General features: G+C 38.6%; 1 protein-coding gene across 1 annotated transcript in view; it reads left to right on the forward strand.

Moving 5' to 3' along the window:
• The window catches only part of HHAT (hedgehog acyltransferase), a 159307-nt gene that overhangs the window by 19190 nt on the left and 119617 nt on the right, over nucleotides 1–20500 (forward strand). The window contains exons 8-9 of the mRNA XM_065631678.1: nucleotides 1270–1420; nucleotides 17864–17899. Of these exons, the coding sequence (XP_065487750.1) occupies nucleotides 1270–1420; nucleotides 17864–17899 (187 nt within the window). The remainder of the gene's footprint in view (nucleotides 1–1269; nucleotides 1421–17863; nucleotides 17900–20500) is intronic.

Consider the following 20500-nt stretch of genomic DNA (forward strand, 5'->3'; position numbering starts at 1 on the left):
AATTTCACCCTAGGTTGTTACATATTAGATGAATTTTTAATGTTTAACCTTTTGGTTGTCATCCATAATATACTATGATTTAGATTTTCAGGGACTTGTACTGCTGGAGTCAGACTGAAAACTTTGTCTCCAAAGGAAGTTTGTGGAGAGGTTTTAAAATTACATTAAATATGTAAAGTACTGCAGTCAAATCACAAGTTAATATCAGTGAGGGAAAGCAAAACACTGGAAAGGAAGAAGATGTAACAATTGTGGTTTATATATATATATTTACTCTTTGAAGTTATAGTAATTTTATTTTCCCTTGTTTGGGATTAGATTGTATTTGTATCAACTGTCAGTCAGATGGAAAAGTTCACTAAAGTCAGTGGAACTTTTAGAAGGAGTAAACTCTCACCAGTTTCTGTAAAGGTGTTGGTCTCTGCTCTTCACTGTGTGTGGTGTGGTTTTTTTTTTTCCTTATGATTAGTGGTCAAATACCATGTAAAATATTATTTTTAATAATCTTGCTTTATTTATAATGCACTCTAAAATTTTTACTTGTATGAGTAACAACTCTGAAAATAGTAAGTAGTATTTTCATCTCGCAGCTGTGCTAGGTGCCAAAATTTCTCCTTCGTAAATCAGGCAGCTAGAGCACCTTAAGGAGGCCTTTGTCCCATGGGTTTAAAAACTGAAATATGCCTTATGTCAAGTGGAGTTCCAGACTTCTGTGCCTTGGCTGCAGCAGGAGGGATCTTGGGGAGTGTTTTGGGGGACACAAATAACCTGATAGTACATAGAATGTTTGTGGACCTATTAAGATAAGCTGCAAAGATAACCATTGTTTATACCTGTTCTGCGGAAACAACTGAGGAGTGGTTGGTTGGGTTTCTTCAAAGATTAAAAAAAAAAAAATTGTCTGTGGTGAATGTTCGTCACTTACATGTGTATGTTCTGATTTTTTTTTTAGCCCAGTGTAAGTCAGTGTTTGTTTTTCATAGCAGTCTATACCCACAGTCCAAAGATTTTTTTTTAAGTGGAACTACAAATAATTACTTATGCCTTTATATTGGAATAATGGTATTATTTTTGTGTGTGTGCCTAAAGTTATAATTGCATGAGCATATGTCCTATAGCTGTTGCAAAAGTTGGTATTGTATATCACACCAGCTGATGCTTGCTTTAGTTCTTTGAATAATGGCTGTTTGGAAGTAATCAGTGTTAACAGGTTTTAAAAGTATTTCAGGACTTGTTTAAGGTATGATATTTTTATTTTTTTTCTTTTAGGTGGCCTGGCTTTAGCTCAAGTGCTATTTTTTTATGTGAAATACCTGGTTCTATATGGCATTCCCGCCCTCCTCCTTCAAATGGATGGACTGAAGCCTCCAGCTCTGCCTTGCTGTGTGAGCCTCATGTACAGTTTCACTAAAATGTGGAGGTCAGTCATTATTGCTTCTCAGACAGTTTATTACTGACACATGGCAGTGAGAGTATGAGAACATGCATGTGTGTGTTCGTGGACGCATACACGTTTGCTTTCGTGTCCTCGTGCTTCTTCCTTCACCTCTGTGATTTATCTTTTGCTCTTTCTAAATGAATTTCAATTTGGTGACCTTTTTTCACACTGCAGAGGGTAGGGGCAAGTGCCCCTTTCAGCGTTTTTATCCTCTTAAATATTAGAATTAAACTCAGCCTACTTAGCTTCACTAACATAGCAATATTTTTTTCCAGATATCTATTAAATGGTTCATTTTTCAGTCTTGGTATAAAACCCACATTTCAACTAGATATCCCTCCAGAGAAGGAAAATAAATGCTTGATTAATCACCCTGCGAGGAAACGTGTAGTTATAAAACTTTAATATGTAGAGTCATGCAGTAAAGTCTTCAACACATTAAAAATGCTATGAAAAATGGTAACTTTTTATAATGTAGGATGACTTTCTCAATCAGTACAATATTTCACGAAAAAAGTATCAGTTTTGAATCTTACAGTTGCCTTAAATCAGTGATCACGTAAGTATTTTCCCTGAGAACTCTCTCCCAGTTGGATTCTGCTTGCTGTTCAGCCTGCGTGTAACACTGGATTCACTTCTCCCTTTCCTTGTTTTCCTCTCCACTGTCTCTAGGTCCTCTAGTCTGTGGAATGCTGTGCCCCAGACTTCTAGAAACATGACATAAAATGATTTCGACTTGTGAGCTTTTTAGTGCAGAGCTTAACGCAATGGTGCTTACCCTGTTTGGTCTCTGACTGCTTTGCAATATTAATAAAGCTTTTAAATTTTATTCATAAAAACAGCAGGCCTGATATTATCAGAGCTTTATTTTAATTTTGTTTTTGGCTTGACGCTAGTTGTAACAAGAAAGCTTTATAGTTTTATAATAGTTGGCAACTGTAGATATGTAGTATTCAAAAAAGTGCAGCAGAAATAGAGTACAGAAAACAAATGAACTGTTAAAAATGATTTGAGCCACTAGTAAATGCCTCTGTTTAAAATCTCTTCTGGAGTTTGAACTGAACTTATGACCTACAGAGTTAATATAGAAATCTGTGGCTTTTCCCAGGCACTCTCCTGAGAACAGAGAACAGCATCTCCACTCCCAGCTATTATACCAGGGAATCTGTGTATTGCTCTGGAGGTGCCAAATAGAATCATAGAATCTTTTTGGCAGGAAAAAAACCTTTAAGGTCATAGAGTCCAACTGTTAACCTATCACTGTCAAGTTCACCACTAAACCATGTCCCTAAGAACCTCATCTATGTGTCTTTTAAAACCACCTCCAGCGATGGTGACTCAACCACTTTCCCGAGCAGTCTGTTCCAGTGCCTGACAACCCTTTCTGTGAACTTCTGTGTCAAACAAATGTTTGTAACAAATGATGAAAAGGTACTTTGTGCCTGCGAAGATGTGTGGTGTATCACAGTAGAAACATTGGGTATTGTTTAAAAAAAAATTCATAACAGTAATAAGAAAACTGAAACTAGTTTCTAAGCGTAAAGTTTCATTATTTTTTACAGAAGAAAAATGAACTGCTGATGTTTACCATTTGCCCAAGTATTACATTCACATGTATCAAACATTCAGTGCAGAAATAATAATAAAATTATCTTACAGATGGGATTTGTTTGCTTGCTTCGAAGGTTTTAAAAAAATCAGTTTATATACAGATGATTTGATGTACAACTCTGTGGATAGTAGAATTTCCTACAGCTGCTCGTGAATTATGGGTCAATCTCAATTATCTAAGAAATCTCACATAGCTTGCCATCTGAATTCCTGAATTATGATGCCCCTCTGCCTTTACAGTGAAACTCTTCAATCACTGCTACCCAGAGGCTTTGCAGTCTTTTTATGTGTTTTGATATGTTATATAGGAATGCCAGCGTTAGAAGTGGGAATAGCCTTTGTTTCTAAACTGTACGACTGTCTGAACAGGAGAGGAAGTGTGGAAATAGTGGATTTAGCATAAAAGCTAGCAAAAAAAAAAAAAAGTGAAAGGGAAGAGCTTGTGTTGTGAAGCATTGTGAACAATGACACTGTTGCCTTGACCTGCTAAATACTCGTTTGTAGTAATGCAAATATGCTACTGAGGTGTCTCCCACCACCACCTGGTGTCCTTTGAGCACAGCAACAAAGATTTTGATCTGATGCATCCAGGCCAGTGTCCGTTATAATCGATGTATACTGATTCAATTCACGATGTGATACAGCAGGTGGAAGAGCTTTCAATAAGGAGGGCAAGAAAGATACCGCAGCTCGTCTAAAATTTCTCTAGAGCTGAAAAGCAAAGCAGGTATTAGAAAAACAAATTGGGTACTACGCCTCCCCATTCATGGTACCTAAACAATAAACCAAATTGTGTCCATTCAAACTTAGAAATAAAAGGCTTTAATTAAAAAGGAATTATCAAGTTTATAGTAGATTCTGCCGAATTTGCAATTTATTTATTCAAGACAGTCTCCTGAGTTGAAAAATTAGCAATATTGCTTACTGTCTCAAGACAAATACAGGTGCTGAATGTGTTACTGTGGTTTCATTTTACAAGGATGTCGTTATCTTGCTAAATATGCAGCTGCATAGCTAATAAATGCATGATAAATTTATTACTATTCAAAAGCTTGATTATAGCTGTGAAAAAGAGATTCTGAGCTCCTGACTTCCAGGTGGGGCAGCAAGTTCAGTGACACACCAACTTAGTTTTCAATGTCTGCTTTATGTTAAGTCATGAGGAATTGAAACATGTTTTTTGTGACCAAGGTTAGAAGCACAGTAATGACTCATTTGAGAGCAACCAATGTCATTGGAAGCTTAAGTGCTTTTAAAGAACTGGTCAAGGCTGATAGCTGCCACAGAGCTTCTCAGGCAGGGGCTGAATTGTGTAGTACAACTGGAAAAAGTGCTACTGCCAAGACTTGCAAATTTGTTCAATATGGAAAAACACCCTAGTGGGGCAGTAAGGGTATGGAAGCTACCAAAACAATAGATAGCACATATATAAATCCTATATCAATTTTGACATGTCAGTGAATGACTTTGGCAATGTATTCCACAAGAAAACTTGTCAGTTTGTAAATTAGGACGTTTAGCACAGATGCTGCTCATGTTCAAAAAACCCCATCGTGCTGCCATTTTTATGTTTCCATAGTATGTTACTGAGTGTGGTGAGTGCTCATCTGCAAAGATGTTGGACACATTGATCAGATGTGTTTTGACATGCTGTAGGAACAACATGGTGTAAGAAACCAGTTATGTCTGGTCACACACTGATAAGAGATGTGCAGAAGCACAGCTCCTCTGCCTTTACACCTTAAAACTTCCACATTCCCAGGTATCTTAGCCCAAAATAGTTTGGAGACAAGGTGGTTGGGGAGAAATTGTGTTAAAACTTTGTGTGTTTAATATAGGTTAGCCTCAGCAAGAGTGGAGGTTCTTCAGGAAGGCAGGAAGGAGTAGTATTTGAAAGGTAGATTTCACAGGAAATGGAATTTCATCCGAAGAAAAGAAAAAGGAATTTAAGACATGCTGCCAGATAAAAATAAAGTAATGCAATGATGGAGAAAGATCTGGCCAGTTTCAGCTGCTGTGCTGTAAAGTTTCAGAATCTATCTTGTACATAACACCTCAACTCTTGACCAGACAGGAGTCTGATGTAAGTCACTCCCCATTTATTTTGCATGCTAATGGGTAGGCCAGGAGGGCTATATTTGGTGTGCATAGACACACATACACACTTTTATATGAACACGTGTTAAGTTCATCCCATATGTGTTCTGGTGGTATCCAAAAATGGTGTCCAGGTTAGGATTGGAAAGAAACTGGCTGCCGTTCAGTCTGGTTTACCTGCCTCATTATTGCAAAAGCACTTCTTGCCTTGTACAATAAAAGTGGGCTATATGCAGTGTCTCAGTGAATTGCTCCAGATTATGGATTAGAATTTTTCTGTAGGCTAATCACATCTCTGCTGCAACCATGCTATAGAAAATGGATCTACAAATGAAAATATACTCTGCTCTGCATCTGTTTCTTCCTTATCCTGGTACTTTTTGTCTACCTTCACTGTTGTTCTTTTGTCCTTTCTTTTGTTTGTTCTTTTTGTCCTTTCCCCTCCCTCAGGAAACAGTTCCTTGTGTGTGTCTATTGGAAAGGACCACGCAAAGCCTTTTCCCTTCCTTTCAGCTTCTTTTCTGGGAAAAGACAGGTCTCACACTGATGCTATGTGTGAGTGTGAGCACAAGAGATCACTGTCTCCCCATGCAGTAATTTTGGAATGGTGAATAGCAAGCAAAAACTTACTGTCTCTTACTTCTGGCTTAAGCGCTTGGTAGTATTTACATCTAATTGCTATTATTAGATTGTGGTGAGGATTGGAATAGATTTTTAAACAAGAAGAATGGATTTTCTGACCTGGGGGTGGGGGGGGAAGTAATTATCTAAATCTGTTTTCAGCTGTGCTTCTCATTCTCTCAGCTCAGTTTATCATGTATTTTCCTTCTTTGGGCTTCTGGTTTTTGTATTGGAATAAATAATGTTGGGAGTTAAGTTTTAAAATGTATCACAGAATGTTAGGGATTGGAAGGGACCTTGAAAGACCATCTAGTCCAATCCCCCCGCCAGAGCAGGAAGATGAGTAAGCTGCTGAAAGGCTTTATGTTATATCATTAAGGAAATTTAAATAAGATCAGAAATGGCGTTTCAATGCTTGATTCGGAAGCTTTCCTCCTTAAATTCCCAAATAGCCAATGTCTGGTACAAGGTAACACAAACATAATTGTCCAGCTGGAACTGTGCTGCAGCCATGTGTATTGAGGATGACATCCCTGCATCTGGGCTCAGAAAAAGGTGCCTATACAAGTTGAGAGGCTTGTACTGTAACAAATTACCGTGTAAGACTTTTGCTTTCTATTTGAGTGTTGTAGTGCTCTTTTGCTGTGGTGTTTCTGAATAAGTTGATGGATGGTCTGAAATTTGAGATGCAGATATTGAGATATTTTCTCCTTAAATTTCTCATTCCCATGAGTTTAGTTCTCTGATAATATGCTAGTAATAAAAGCAAATCACTGTTGTGCAACCTGTCATTTGGAGGTAATTACAGGGGGAAAAAGGACAGATGATGAATGATGGATCGTAAACTCCTTCCCGTGGCAGGTATCCTCAGGAGTCAGTTTTGTTACAGATCCTTTGCAAATTTCACAGAATCACAGAATGTTAGGGATTGAAGGGACCTCAAAAGATCATCCAGTCCAATCCCCCAGCCGCAGCAGGAACACCCAGATGAGGTTACACAGGAAGGTGTCCAGGCGGGTTTTGAATGTCTCCAGAGAAGGAGAATCCACAACCTCCCTGGGCAGCCTGTTCCAGGCTCTGTCACCTTCACTGGGAAGAAGTTTCTTCTCATATTTAAGTGGAACCTCTTGTGTTCCAGTTTGCACCCCTTGCCCCTTGTTCTATCATTGATTGTCACCGAGAAGAGCCTGGCTCCATCCTCCTGACACTCACCCTTTACATATTTATAAACATTAATGAGGTCACCCCTGAGTCTCCTCTTCTCCAGGCTAAAGAGCCCCAGCTCCCTCAACCTTTCCTCATATGGGAGATGCTCCACTCCCTTAATGCATGAGGGAAGGAGAGGCAGGCAGCGAAAAGGAACTCCACATCTCCGTGGCAGTGTGAAGAAAGGGATTCAGTCTAAATCGCCCAGAGCCTGGTGGAAATTTGGGTGGCACATCCAGATGTGTGGCTCAGCCCTGCTGCCCACCTTCCTGTGGCAGCGGCAGCCTCAGCTGCTTCCCAGAGCTCCAGGAGGATCTTCCCTGGGGTCCGTGCCTGCGCAGAGGATGCTGGGCCAAGCCTACTTGTGCTACGGACAGAGAATCTTACTTTAAGTGCTGTAAATGGCCTAGCAGTCAGCTGCAAGGTGATCAGGTATTTTGAGGCAATTCATTTTTTATCTATCCTATAGGTGTAGACAGCTATATTTTTGAAAGCTCCCTGCTGCATGCCTCTGACGGGATTCACCCAGCAGCTGGAACTGAGAGACAAGAAAAGGAAAAACAGGAAAAACATATTTCCCTTTTTTCTGGAGATTAGGAATATCACTTCTGGTGTATTTCCAGCCTTTGATATTTTCAAAGAAAAAGTTTCTAGTGTGTTTTAGACAGTGTATCAGGTAAAACAAAAAAGTTTTTAATGATCTAGCTTCTCACTGTTTTTAATTTTTAAAAAATGTTAGCGGTGCAAAATTTGTTATATTTAAAAATCAAAAGGCACTTTTTCCCCACCCTCTTTTTTGAAGATCTTTTAAATGTGAAAAAGAATTGTTTAAAAGGATAGTTGGATTAAATAGAATTATACCCAAGGTGTTGAAATGGCCCAGTGCTCATGAGTAAGGGGAAGTTTTATTGAAATCTTAAGAACAGAAGAAATCAATATTGCAGCAGTGTGCAAAAGTCCAAATGCATCAATGCCTGTAAGCCACGGTAGGCTTTCTTTTGCAAACTTGAAGTCATAAGATCTGGTTTGTGTGTCCTGTCTGGACAAGTACACCGAATTTGGTCTCAAATCGGTAGTAAAAATAAAATGTATAAGAACAGTTGTGTCATGGAAAGCTCGTGTTTGCATGTATTTGTGGGTGGTGTGCTTTAAAAAGCTTAAAGAATATTAGTTTTCATTTTTTAGAGGCTTTTAATGTGATCTTTGAAGATGATGGGTGGGTGAGAGTCTCGGAGAGGAAAGGGCTCTTTTTTTTCTGTCTGTTGGTACAGAAAGACTCAAGGTGAACATAAGGCAGGACTCGCTCTGTCATTCCCCCTGACAGCCCCGCAGTACTTGCAGGTGTGCTCCTGTGTGAAATACCCAGCTGCTGTGCGGAGTAACAACCGGAGTCAGGGTGGCCTTTCGGTGGGCAGAGCCCTCCTTAGGCTACGGAGTTATACATAACCTTTAAACATTGCACCTGCTTGCCAGTATCCGAATACTTAAGTTGCTTGCCCAGAAGTTGGGCATTTAATTGCAGAACTAGTGTGCATTTTTTAGCAGTGGAATAACTTGTTTCTAAGTTGAGAAAGAACGCTTTTCCTGATTTACTTGTTGTATTTTTACATTAACTAGTTTGATGCTTACAGCCAGGCATTGATCTGTGACACATTGTTTTTAGCTAGTGTGTCACCTGAATATGTGAAAGACTCTTTAGTTCTGGACTGGTTAGTCATTCTCTCACCGATAGAGACAAAAGATTTAACTGCTTTTGACGTCAGCCAAATTAGTGCGTGCTACAGTTCTTATCTACTGTACAGCTCAATTTACTGGTTATATTAAAGCTTTAAAAAGCTCCTTAAATCTCTTCAGTAGAGAAAAAAAATCTATTATTTGTCTCTTTGGAGTATAAAACGAGGCAATAACGAAGCACCCTAATCCTTTTTGGATTGCATAAATTGCATAATTGCTGGAAATTTATTTGCGTGGTGACTGCTTTGGTACTGTAATTTAAAATTGCTGGTCTTTTTTAGCAAGCTAAGCCCACCTACTGCTGATCACCCATGAAGCCCATTCTTCACAGTATTTGACATGAGCTTTGCATAGATACAAACTATTTTACTGCTGCTCACATTTGGCACACAGCACTCTGCCTCCTCACAACCACTGTAGAAAATGAGTAATGGCTATTAATAAACTTCATTGTTCTGTTTGCAGTAAGGATAGGGATCTCATAGTAATTGGACAATCGTGCTGCTTTGCAAGAGTCTTCCTTGAGGAAAACTGAAGAACAACTTACTCTGTGGGAGTTTGCCACTAATGGGCATTAGGTTTCACCCATGAGTCTACCACAGGCTTTTGAAGAATTAGAGAAGGTATAAAATTAAAGTAATATTTCTTCTGAAAGGTTCTGGGGGAGATTAACAGAGTACAAATGAGATTTGCGCTTTTTAAGAAAGTGTCTGCTGAACTGTATCACCAAGATCCAATATGAGGGATATGTGAGAAACAGAACTCTTTTCTTGTCTTAAAGCCTCCTAAGTAGGCAGACCTGTGTGTAATCTGAAGTTTAGAGTGGCACTGACTGATGCCTCCTTGAAGTTCTGCTTGTCTTTCTGGCCAGGAGATTGCAGGGGTGAGTGGAAGTCACTGCACAGAATCGTTAAAACTTTCCTTGGACTTTTGGATATAATACAAGTTGTGTGTTGAAGTCGAAATGAAACAACAAAACATATTAGATCATGGATCCAATTTGTAGGCTGGAGGCCACTAGCAGTTCGTGAAGACTTTTCATGTGGTCCACAAAGGAACTTTCTCCTTGCGGCCATCTTATTGTAGATTATGTTTGCTATGCAGGTCTTCAGCCTGAACTCCCAGCTAATAAATGAAACTTCACATTGATATTTTCTATTCAGAGGTGAACGTGTCTGTGACAAAATGTATACCAAAGTTGGACTGTATGCTGTACTATACAGGCTGTCCAGAGCCAGTCCAGGTATTTCTGCTTCTCTTGAAATCAGTAAGGGTTTTGCTGCTGATTTTGCCTGGGTCAGGATTTCACTGTGACTTCCCACCGTTCTCCCTGTGATACTATGGGGGAAGTACTTTGCAGGTAAAATGTTCAGAGTTTGCTCTGATCAACCTTAAAGTAATCGCATATTTACAAAATGCTCTTTTGTGAAGTAACGTGGATGTTTATGCATTGGCCACGTTGGTGCTGAAGAGCTGTACAGCACTGAGCAGGGTCTCCAGTGGGAGGCATCCAGCACAGACTGAACCCAGCGGAAGCTTTGGTTATTCTAATAGTGGAGGAAACCAAAAAGCAACCTGGTACTGGTGAATCACACCAGGAGGAAACAGAACAGAAATGCAAAGTGTTTTATCTAAGCATGAAGTGTTAAAATTTCAGCATGTCCTTAAGCAAGTTTTGGAGAATATGATAAATATATCTTCATATATACACAAGTCCTGCTTATTGTTACTGTAACAAGAAATTGCTTGTCAAAGACATGATATAAAAGCATTTGACAGTCTTCATATTTTTTCTTTCAAATAACATTGTTTTTCTTTTTTACTCGTAGTTGCATTTTTGCATTGAGACAAAGCTGCTACTACTGGTTTGCTGCATTGCAGATGGTTAGAACTTAAAATCAAAGCTCGCAAACAAAAGATAGTCTATTGAAGTTCAAGATCTAGGCTTAAACAGGTCCTTAAGATCTTGATGTGTAAAAGAACTTTGAACTCACTTACACAGGAATTTTCTCACTGAGTTGAGCCAGGATTTGTTTCATTGCATGTTGCATGGTAAGAACTGTTTTGGTTTTGAATAGGAAATGGTAGGATTTGTTACTGTTTATCTTGAAGGAATTCCAAAAGAGCTGCATATATGTATTTGTTCCAGATTCCAATACCATGTTAGTGGGCAGACTAAAATCAGTATGTGGGTGGAATTCAGCAAGTGTCTTGCACTAATTGAAAGGCTGAAGTGAAAAATGAGAGCTCCAAGAACATACTTGTATGTGGCAAAAGAGTCCCCAGAAAATGTTGCATTGTGACTTCCAAGGCTCAGTGTCCAAAAGTATATTCCATCGTTTAGGTAATATTAATAAATAAATCCAAACGGGCTGTTAGATTTTTCTGGTTTATCTGCCTCATCAATCATCTTCCCATCTTCATTTTAAAAACTAACAACCCTAAACAGCCTGGGCTTTTTAGTTGAATATTTGCAGTTTGCTTGCTATGTTTATTTTTACTGTCAAATGTCTTGTAACAATTGCTGTTTTTTCTATTTGAAATTGTGCATCTGCTTTCTAAATAGTCTATCTTAGCATGGTGGCAGTTACATTATTTAGGAAGGAGTGTGATTGTCACTGAGAGACAAGCTATGCTATGAAGGTGTAAGTTTCAAGTAAACTTGCAGAAAACAATATATCTGAATCTTTGCAAGCTATAGATCAGCAAAAGTGTCTTTTCAAAGTATGGATGGCTTTCCCAAGTCTTTATTTAATAATGATGATGAATCGATGGGTAGCAGTCACTACTTGAAAAATACGTATTCTATTTGGTAGGCAGACCTCCTCCAGGGGGTTTGCTTTAGCAAAGTTTTATAGTTTATTGGGACATTAAATAATAGACTTCAGCAAATTCTGTATGCAGGTTTTGTATCTGATTTCGTTGTAGTAATCTTATTCTTTGAACAGCACTCTAAAACGTTTCAGACTTATGTTGCGCACTTGCAATGATTTGTAATTTGGAAGCTTTCATTTTTTGGATTGCCAATTGGGGAGGTTGCCACAAGCAGTGTTGGAAGAAAGATGAGCAGAAAAGGGAGGATCAGGAAGAGTACTTTAGAACTGCTAAACGGTGGGGCATCTGTCAGGCATTTTCGCTGTACACCATCTTCTGGGCATCCCTGCTGTAAGACATTGCTCGAGAAAGAGGGACAGTAAAGCAGTTGAGGAGTATTGTGTTGGTGAAAGCAGCTGTCGTTCAATGACCTCTTGGTCTCCAGTGCAAAGTGTTCTGGTGTGGAGAGACTTTTAGTCAGCAGCTCATCAGCAAAGTGCCAGATGTGTTTGTGACTGCTAATGGAAGTGCTGGTCTTGCAAATGCTGCTCTGTGGTTAAATAGGGTGGGCTCCTCTGAAGATACATGATTGAATTAGACTTCCCAATGTCAAGTTTAGCCACACTGGTAAAAGGAATGGCCGAGAACTGTTGTTGAAGCACTGCAGCAACTACAAAGCCCACAGGGTACAGAGTACTGAAGCTGTAATAAATAATAACCCACTTGTTGGATTTCATCACCAGCATAAGTGGCAACAGGCAAATAAATGTTCTGAATTCTTAAAGATATTGACATTTTTAGGAACACATGTGATTCTAGCACAGGATCCCCAGAACTATCAAGTATTGTTATTGTGAGTGATAGATTTTTTTTTTTGTCTGTTCAAAAGTGGTGCAGAGTATATCTTGTATTAACCATAATAGCTCTCCTTAAGTCCTTTCTCTATTGTAAATATATTTTCCATATATATGGCTGACATATGCCATTATTTTAAGTTCACTAAGGATGTTGGATATATGCCACTCTTGGTATCTAACCTGTTACTCTCTTAGAATGGAAGAGATTGTGCTGTGTATGTGAGTTTTCCCCACGTACTAAATTATATCCCGTAACAAAGAACAATCCATTAAAATCTTACTTTATCTAGGCTCTTAGGCTGATCAGAACCCTGATGGTGGATGTAAGAGGTGCTGCACTTGTGAAAGTAATTATTTCCTGCCTTTAGGGAGTGTGATTTTGATTCTCATCTCTCATCTAAGTGATTTCCAGGCAGTTACTCTCTCTCTATATATATATATTTAATTTTATTTTTGCTTTGAGGAATACTTGGGGATAAGTAGCCCTTGCTTCTTTCTGCGAAGTGTCCTATCTTTAGTCCATGCATAAGACTTTTCAGAGTGGTGACATTCCATGTGCTTGCAGTGGGCATCTTTGAAGTGCACAGTCAGCCAAGTGCATCCCAGATTATGCTACCAGATGCGTCATTTTTGTGCTTTGTTTCTAGGAATAACATGCAGTCCTGGGGAGGAACTGGTGGAAACCAAAACTGTGCTAGTTTCTCTTCAGCACATGGTTTAAAATATGTATATACAAAATCAGGCGTTAGCAACTCAAATGATTGTAATTTAGGTTCATTAAAATTGTTCCATTAATGAGCTGTGCTTTAAATTGATTTGTATGGTCCTGACACGTGCTTGGTATTTTTTTTAATGCTGTAAATCATTGGAAATGAGGTTTTGCAACCAAACTTTGTTGTGAGATGGGATCCTTTAGCCAGCACAATGGAATTGTGGTCCCTGACACAGCTCATTATCAGAAGTTTTCTTCTAGGTAGGTATGGGGTCAGATCCTTAAGTAATGTAATCTGGCATAATTTAATTGAATTCAAAAGTTACACACTGAAGGCTCATACAACTCCTCTGTTCAGACAAGGTTCTTAGGGGTATGATTTAGTGCTAGAGTTAGATTAGGTTATGGTTGGACTCGATGATCCTGAGGGTCTCTTCCAACTGAAATGATTCTGTGATTCTATGTTAGGGAACCTGAGTTTAGACCTCAGTTAAAGGAAGGCCCAGGTTTGCAAAGTGGGACCATGAACAGTCCATCAGATAATGTGATGGTGATTCTCAGGAAACAACAGTCTGTCACTGCATGTCAATCTGTAGCTCCACTGATAGCCACCCTGTCTGCTGTGCTGGCCTAAGGGCACATGGCCAGGAAAATTGGAACCAGCTGCTGGGAGAAGGTCCTGACTAATTTTTAATCCTGATTAGTATGTGCCAGCCTGCACCAGGCAGATACAGTCAGAAAACTCTGCTCTACAGCACTGTGAAGTGGCAAGTGGCAGACACGGGAGTTCAAAATAACAGTGGACTGTAGGATTTGGATAAATGGAATCTTGGAGCACCTCCAAAGTACCAGTGACACAAGAGGGAAACAGGGGGCTGGCTCCTCTGATATCCTATTTGTGGCAAGAACAAAACTTGTCATGGTTTTTCTCATTTGGCTTTTTGATATGTATATATGCCTTTTGCATCCTGGAGACAAAAAGACAGTTTGAACTTTTTTTTTTTTCTGGGAATCATGAGGATTACAAATGTTGCTGCATATGCTATTGCTGCTGACCATGTTTCATACCAGCAGGTTTCTGCGTTTTCATATATTTTCTGTATTTTTCATATATTTCTCTTCTGCCCTCTAGGCTTTGTGCTGAATGCAAGTTAGGAGGCCCCTTGTCGCATTATGCATTTAGCTTTTGATGCAAAAACTTCATGTCCGAAATAATTTTCAAAATGTACCTTGAGGAGAGAGATGTATGCTCGCAGGCAGAGATTTCAAATATCACATTTTGGAAAAGGGCCTTGTTGGTTTAGTATATGTATATTGTCGGTCACTGATTTCTAGTTAATGTACTGGGAAAAGATGAATTCGATTAGGAAGGATTACATGTATAATCTTTCATTGAAGTATATCAGAAAATAGAACTTCCATGCTTAACAAAAGCATTAAATTTCTGTATGGAGCAGAACTGTGATTCAAAACTGATGCCCTTCAGAGGAACAGAATTAGATACATTTTTATAAAGAAAATAGCTATCAAATTGACTGCAATGAGTAACGTGATGATGAAATTGAATATTTCCCCTTATTTTTCCACTAACTAGTCAAGATTTTTCCCTGTTCAAAGACTACTATTTTGATAAACTAGATTTTGCCCATTATTTCTCAAAAACTTAAAATAATATATTGCTACTGACATTCGCACAGTATAGATAACTTAACTGGCAAGTCATTCTTCACTCCCATTGCTGTGGATATCCTTTCCCTTGTTTTAATTAAAATCTAAAATAACCTTTCTTTCAGAAAAATTGTACTCATTAGAGGATTTAAAAAAGCATTTGTAAAACTTATATGTAAGGGATGTGCCCTAAATTGCAAAGGCTACCAGATATAACCTGTATTTTGCGGAGAAGCTCAAGGTTGAACAAGCTGTATAAAGCTGGTTATAAATTATTGCAATATCAAGTATGGGTGTACTTCATAGGCAGTAGATAATGTCCATGTGCATGTGGCAGGTGTAATTCTGAGTTAATTGCGAGGGCATCCTGTCATGCCTGATAGATTCCTGTGATGTCGAAGGGATCACTATGAAATTTTTAATACAAATGCAGTGCGATTACTTGTTCTCTTTTTTTCCATTTAATGAAGTTGCTTATTCCACCCCCAAGTTTCAGTCTGAGCACTACAATAAAAACCCACTTCTTGTTTTTTTCCATCTGAGAATGGAGGGATTAATTCTATCTACTGGTTCTACTTCCATTGCTACTTCACTCTATTTTCTTTTCACTTTTAGACTTAACTGCAGGATGTATTTAAATATGAACAAGTAGAACAGTTGAGAGTAGTGTCCGTGGTAGTGTTTTGTCAAAGCCAACCTCCCAGAACCAGTATTGCAGTACTTTTGCCTAGCACAATCTCTCCATTCATTATCCTAGATGCTTAAAAGTCTATGCACCAAACATCCACAGCTTCAAGTAATGCAACTATTTTTCCCATTTACAGTTTGAGATTGTTCAGGCTTGGTTTTGCTTTTAGAACTAATCAACGATACTGTCTTGAGGTGTGTTTAAGATGAAGGTGCACACTCTGCTGCTGTATATTCTTGTAATTACACCGTGACTAACATAATTACATCTTTAAATGACCACTTACACTGTTGAGAATTCAGGATCTTAGGTAGTCACTTGAAATGTGTCAGTACAGCATCAAACTGAGGAATAATGGGGCCTGCCTATGCTGAGTTCTACCTAATGAGGCTCTGATCTTTTTTCCTCCTTTTCATTTTTTCTGCTAAATTGGATCTATGTGTGTTCATTTTTAATACTTATGGAAGATTTTGTGGAAATATTTTAATAGCTATAGCCCATATGAAATAATGTTAATTTTTTTTTAATAGCAAGTGCATTATGTTCTGGAAAGAGGGAGAAATCAGAGAAAAGATGGCATGTAAGTTCACAGCAGACTGTCTAATCCTCCCTCTCTGTCTGAACTCCTCTGCCTCAGCTTTGTTCACCTCAATCTCCTTCAGCTCTCATCATCTCAAGTTAGCAGGACCATTCAGTTTCCATGGTCATTGTAGCCCAAGTCTTTTGGCTTTTGCTTCAGCATCAAAAAGCGGTGATGTTTTATACTCCACATCCCTGTCCCCAAGAAGCTCAGTTGTTGTGTCCCCTCAGCAGCTATAGCAGGTTCGGTTGTTGCCATCAGGTGATGGTATGGAGGACTTGGAAAGATGAGCTTGGGTGCAGATGTGAGACAGCTGTTCAGCATACGGCTGTTCCCTGGGACTGTATGAGTTTCTTCTTCTCCCCGTCCCAGCACAAACATACTGAAGTGCTTGGTCCTAGAAATAAAAGTTTTCCAGAGCTATAAATATGGACTGTGGGCAGCTGTGATACAGAATCCTGCCTGTACAACACAGGCTATTATAGAGGAGGGGGGAGCCAAATCACAGTATGTGTCCAGGCAGGAGGAATGCAGAAAGATAACTGGATACACTTCATGCAGTATAATTATACAGTAATATAACAATAATGTAAAATGGGGAATTATTTTAGGAAGGGGTTGTGAAAATATAGGTTTAACTGTGTGGATGTACCTGGCAGAGTATTTCTTCTGTTGTGAGACAGCTTTTAAGTGAGAAATTCACTCCCCTGCTCTCCACCCCGCTAATAGGATGCTATTAAATATCTGATGACTTCTCTTGCTGTTTCAGGTAGAAGGCAGCACACTGCAAGCAATGCCATTAAGATAAAACCATGTTGTACTCAAATCACCAATTAGTTGTTTTTTGGAATGGAATGCTCAAGAGCTCAGTATATGCCAAAATGTTTTCGGTGTACAGAATGTGAGCCTATTCCACAGCAAGTCCAGCACTAGAAAGAAGACATTTGGATTTCCCAATTGTCCTGTTAACACACACAGTTAATCACAGAATATTAATCTGGGATTATATTGATAGTGCCATAAAACTAGCACATATTTCAGATATTAGGTAAATAAATCAGCAGATACCTTCTTGTAGTGTCAAGGGTTTGCTAGTACATTATTCATGAGCCTGATTCTCCTGAGCTGGCTGAGGGATGGAGGAAACAGAAAAGGCAAAAAGACGAAGTATGTTGTTAGTGCTGAAGTTTTCAGGCATGATTCTTGTAATTTAGTGTGATCGAACTTGTACTTATTGTCAAAAGTCCTTGAAGTTATGTTTCTCACTAGATCTGAGTGGAATACACTTGCAAGGCCCACTTCTTTGTATATTCTGTGTATCTGAAGGAGGCATAAGGGGGTTCTTTGATTATTCTGTATCGTGGAGAGAATTCTTGGCAATCCCTTACATTTTAATGCAGTACAGAGCAGAAAAGGGAAAGAAAGGGTTCCACAGTAGTTTTGTGTAGAGGATCTACTTACATATATGACAGGAAACACACACGCTCACTGGTCATCAGGATGCTTAAAAAATTATTTCCAGTAACAAAATATACACAATTTATGCCTTATGCTGGGTTATTCTACTCTGAATGTTACTGCCTTATTGAAGAAATACTCAAACAAGGACTTGGTGAGCTTGTTAACGTGAATCTAAATCTTTCTATATGATGATCATCTTAAATTTCGCATACCATTACAGGAAAGAAATTGTGTATTACACTTCTGTTTTTATCGTTTCCAGTAGTGTTATATTTATCTTTGATGTTACTGATTGTTTTGAAACACAGTGTTTGTACCATACCCAATGAGTAGTATTTTTTAATAATTAAAGTATGGTGGATCTTTTGTCTTTCAGAAGTTTTGACGTTGGGTTACATCGCTTTCTGGTCAGGTAAGCTAATGTTTATTTTGAATTGCAATTCCATATTTAAAAGCATTTCTGTTATAAGTAGACATGGCTGTGTGAACTCAATACTACTTGATATTTTTTGGTGGCAAGATCCTAATTTGTCTTTTACTTATATATTAGTTTGAGAAACTCTTAACTGTTTGGCTTGGGTATCTGCACAATGTCAGTCTCTAAGGAACCTCTTCAGGTGTCATTCAGGAAAACCTTGACTCAGAAAATTTAGTGCCAGCATTCTGCTTGTTCCTGAGGAAATCTTGGCTTATTCTTCAGTAGAAGAAAAAATTTTTTGAAGTTTTTTCCACTGGAAAGTCCAAGTACCTTTGTACCTTCTAGTAAGTGCTTGAATTTTGCAGAAAATTATGACTGTGGAGGAGAGTTTTATTTTCTCAATAGAAGACTTGACTGATTCAATGCACGGGATGGACTATGTTCTGAAGGTGAATAAGGAAAGTGGAATAATTGTTGTGTTTTGGTGACATTTAGAGGAGTGCAGCGATTAAAACGGCACTTCAATAATAGAAGGGAGGTTAATGCATTTGAATGCTACACTGAGGAACTGGTTTTGCTGTTTGGAGTTCTTTTGTGTGAGCAAAGTCACAAGTGTTCACTAAGAATGTGTTTGTATTCATGTTTAATAACACACCTATCACTCTCTACTGATCTTTACAAAGAAGTGTGATGTGTAACATGAAAGATGAAGTTTTCCATGGTCTTCAGGCCCTTAGAAAATTAATTCTATAAGTTATTTCATCCCACTGAAATGTTGCAATATCTGTCTGTGTAGAACTTTACCTTGGAAGAATGAATGCAGTATATGAGCCAGAGGGTGCTTTTTGGGTCCCACCATGAGGACTGGATGAACTTAGGCTTCCCTTGATTTGGCCTTGCTACCGAACTCATTATTTCAGGTTACTTTGTCATATTTCCTGGATAAAGACTGTTAAGCCTTCACACTTGTGAGTCCTTGTGGCCTTAACACAAAGGGTATATCTTAAAGGGAAGAATACTGGGTAGGATCATACTGAACACCATGATTTTGTGGTTTAAACTAAATACAAAACCCACGAAAGATTTGAGATCACACAAAGCCTATGTCACAGCGAAAATCAGGTGTGTTTTAAGGCTGCACAGGCAGTCCCCCATCCTGACATCTCATAAGCTTTGAGCAGTTAGCTGTGTAACATTAGTGTTGTTCTACATATTTCTTCGCATGTAACAACAACTTTTAACAGACAGCTGTCTTCACTAAAGCCATAGTGTCAATATTGCTGAAGATATACGCATTTCAGTGTGTAGATATAGTTTTTAGACTACCAAAAGTATTTATGTTCTGGTATCTGTTCTACAGAATTAGTCTACCTATATTTTGACCAGCAGATTTATTTTTTTTTAAATAATCATAGAAATCTAAATCATCGTATAAGAAATGGTTTAAAAACATCCTACTGTTGTAAAGGGAATACAGTGCACAAGATCTCCTGGGAATGAAGACAACTACTTAACCAAGAATAGAATCGTAGTAAGCACTGATGCACTAGGTTTGAGCCCCTGGTAATGCTTCTGCCACAAAACATGCTTTCACTTGGTTGTCACAAAGAATGTAATAAGATATTATTCTCTTGTACTGCATTGTTTTACATCCTGCAGAGATGCAGCACTGGTGTTGGATGCTCATGCAATCTCTGGACTGCAAAGAGCCATTGAATTTGAATGAGCTGAATGTCATCTTTGAGTAATGTGTCATTTTTTTCAAAGCCCAGTGTTGTCTTTATGCAGTGTGGTGTTCTAACCTTAGACAGCTTTGATGCTTCATTCTCAGTCTGTCACTACTCCTGTTAACAACTTGAGGAGCCATCAGATACTTTCTTGGTAATTGTACTGCTGAGGAGGGAACATCATTGCCTTCTGTTGCGGCAGTATGAGTTTTGCTTGGATTTCCTTAACTAAAAAAAAAAAATACTTTGTTTAGTAAATGACTTTTGGACTAGGAAACAGAAGACTTGGTGTTACATCTCTGCTGTTGGTCTGCCAAGTGACCTTTAGGAAGTTACTGCCTTTGTTTTTGCCTATTTAGACAGTCTCTGCTCCTGAGAACTTGCAGATCTTCTCCTTCTGTGTTCATGTAGTATCTGTCATAAATGGTCCTCTTCACAGTTTGGGTTTCTATGTGTGAAACACAAACAGCGTGTGTGTGTGGGAAACCAAACCCAAACAAAACCCAAATAAACTAGAGTTGCAGGAAGTGTTGAAAATCCATGAGTTGAGATTTGAAATGTTCAAGAAACAGTATATCATTTCAAATATAAGAATGCCACCCTGCAGTGGAACAGGGAACCACGTATGACACTTTCAAATGTAAAATTAAATGCAGCCTCTGCTAAAAGGACAACCTGTGTGTAATTAGTTATTAAAATGCTGATTGAAGGAACTAGAACTGTAGATAGCCTGGCATGCACAGCCAATGGTGCTTGCCCAAGTGAAGCGTGGTACAAACTATGATAGAATTACAGCTACACAGCTTCCTCTGTGTTCTTACCAAAAATAAAAAAAATTGCTATCCCTCTATCTAGCTCTGGCTTGAAC

This window comes from Caloenas nicobarica, chromosome 3 (genome assembly GCF_036013445.1).
Source record: "Caloenas nicobarica isolate bCalNic1 chromosome 3, bCalNic1.hap1, whole genome shotgun sequence".
In the NCBI taxonomy this organism is placed as follows: Eukaryota; Metazoa; Chordata; class Aves; order Columbiformes; family Columbidae; genus Caloenas; species Caloenas nicobarica.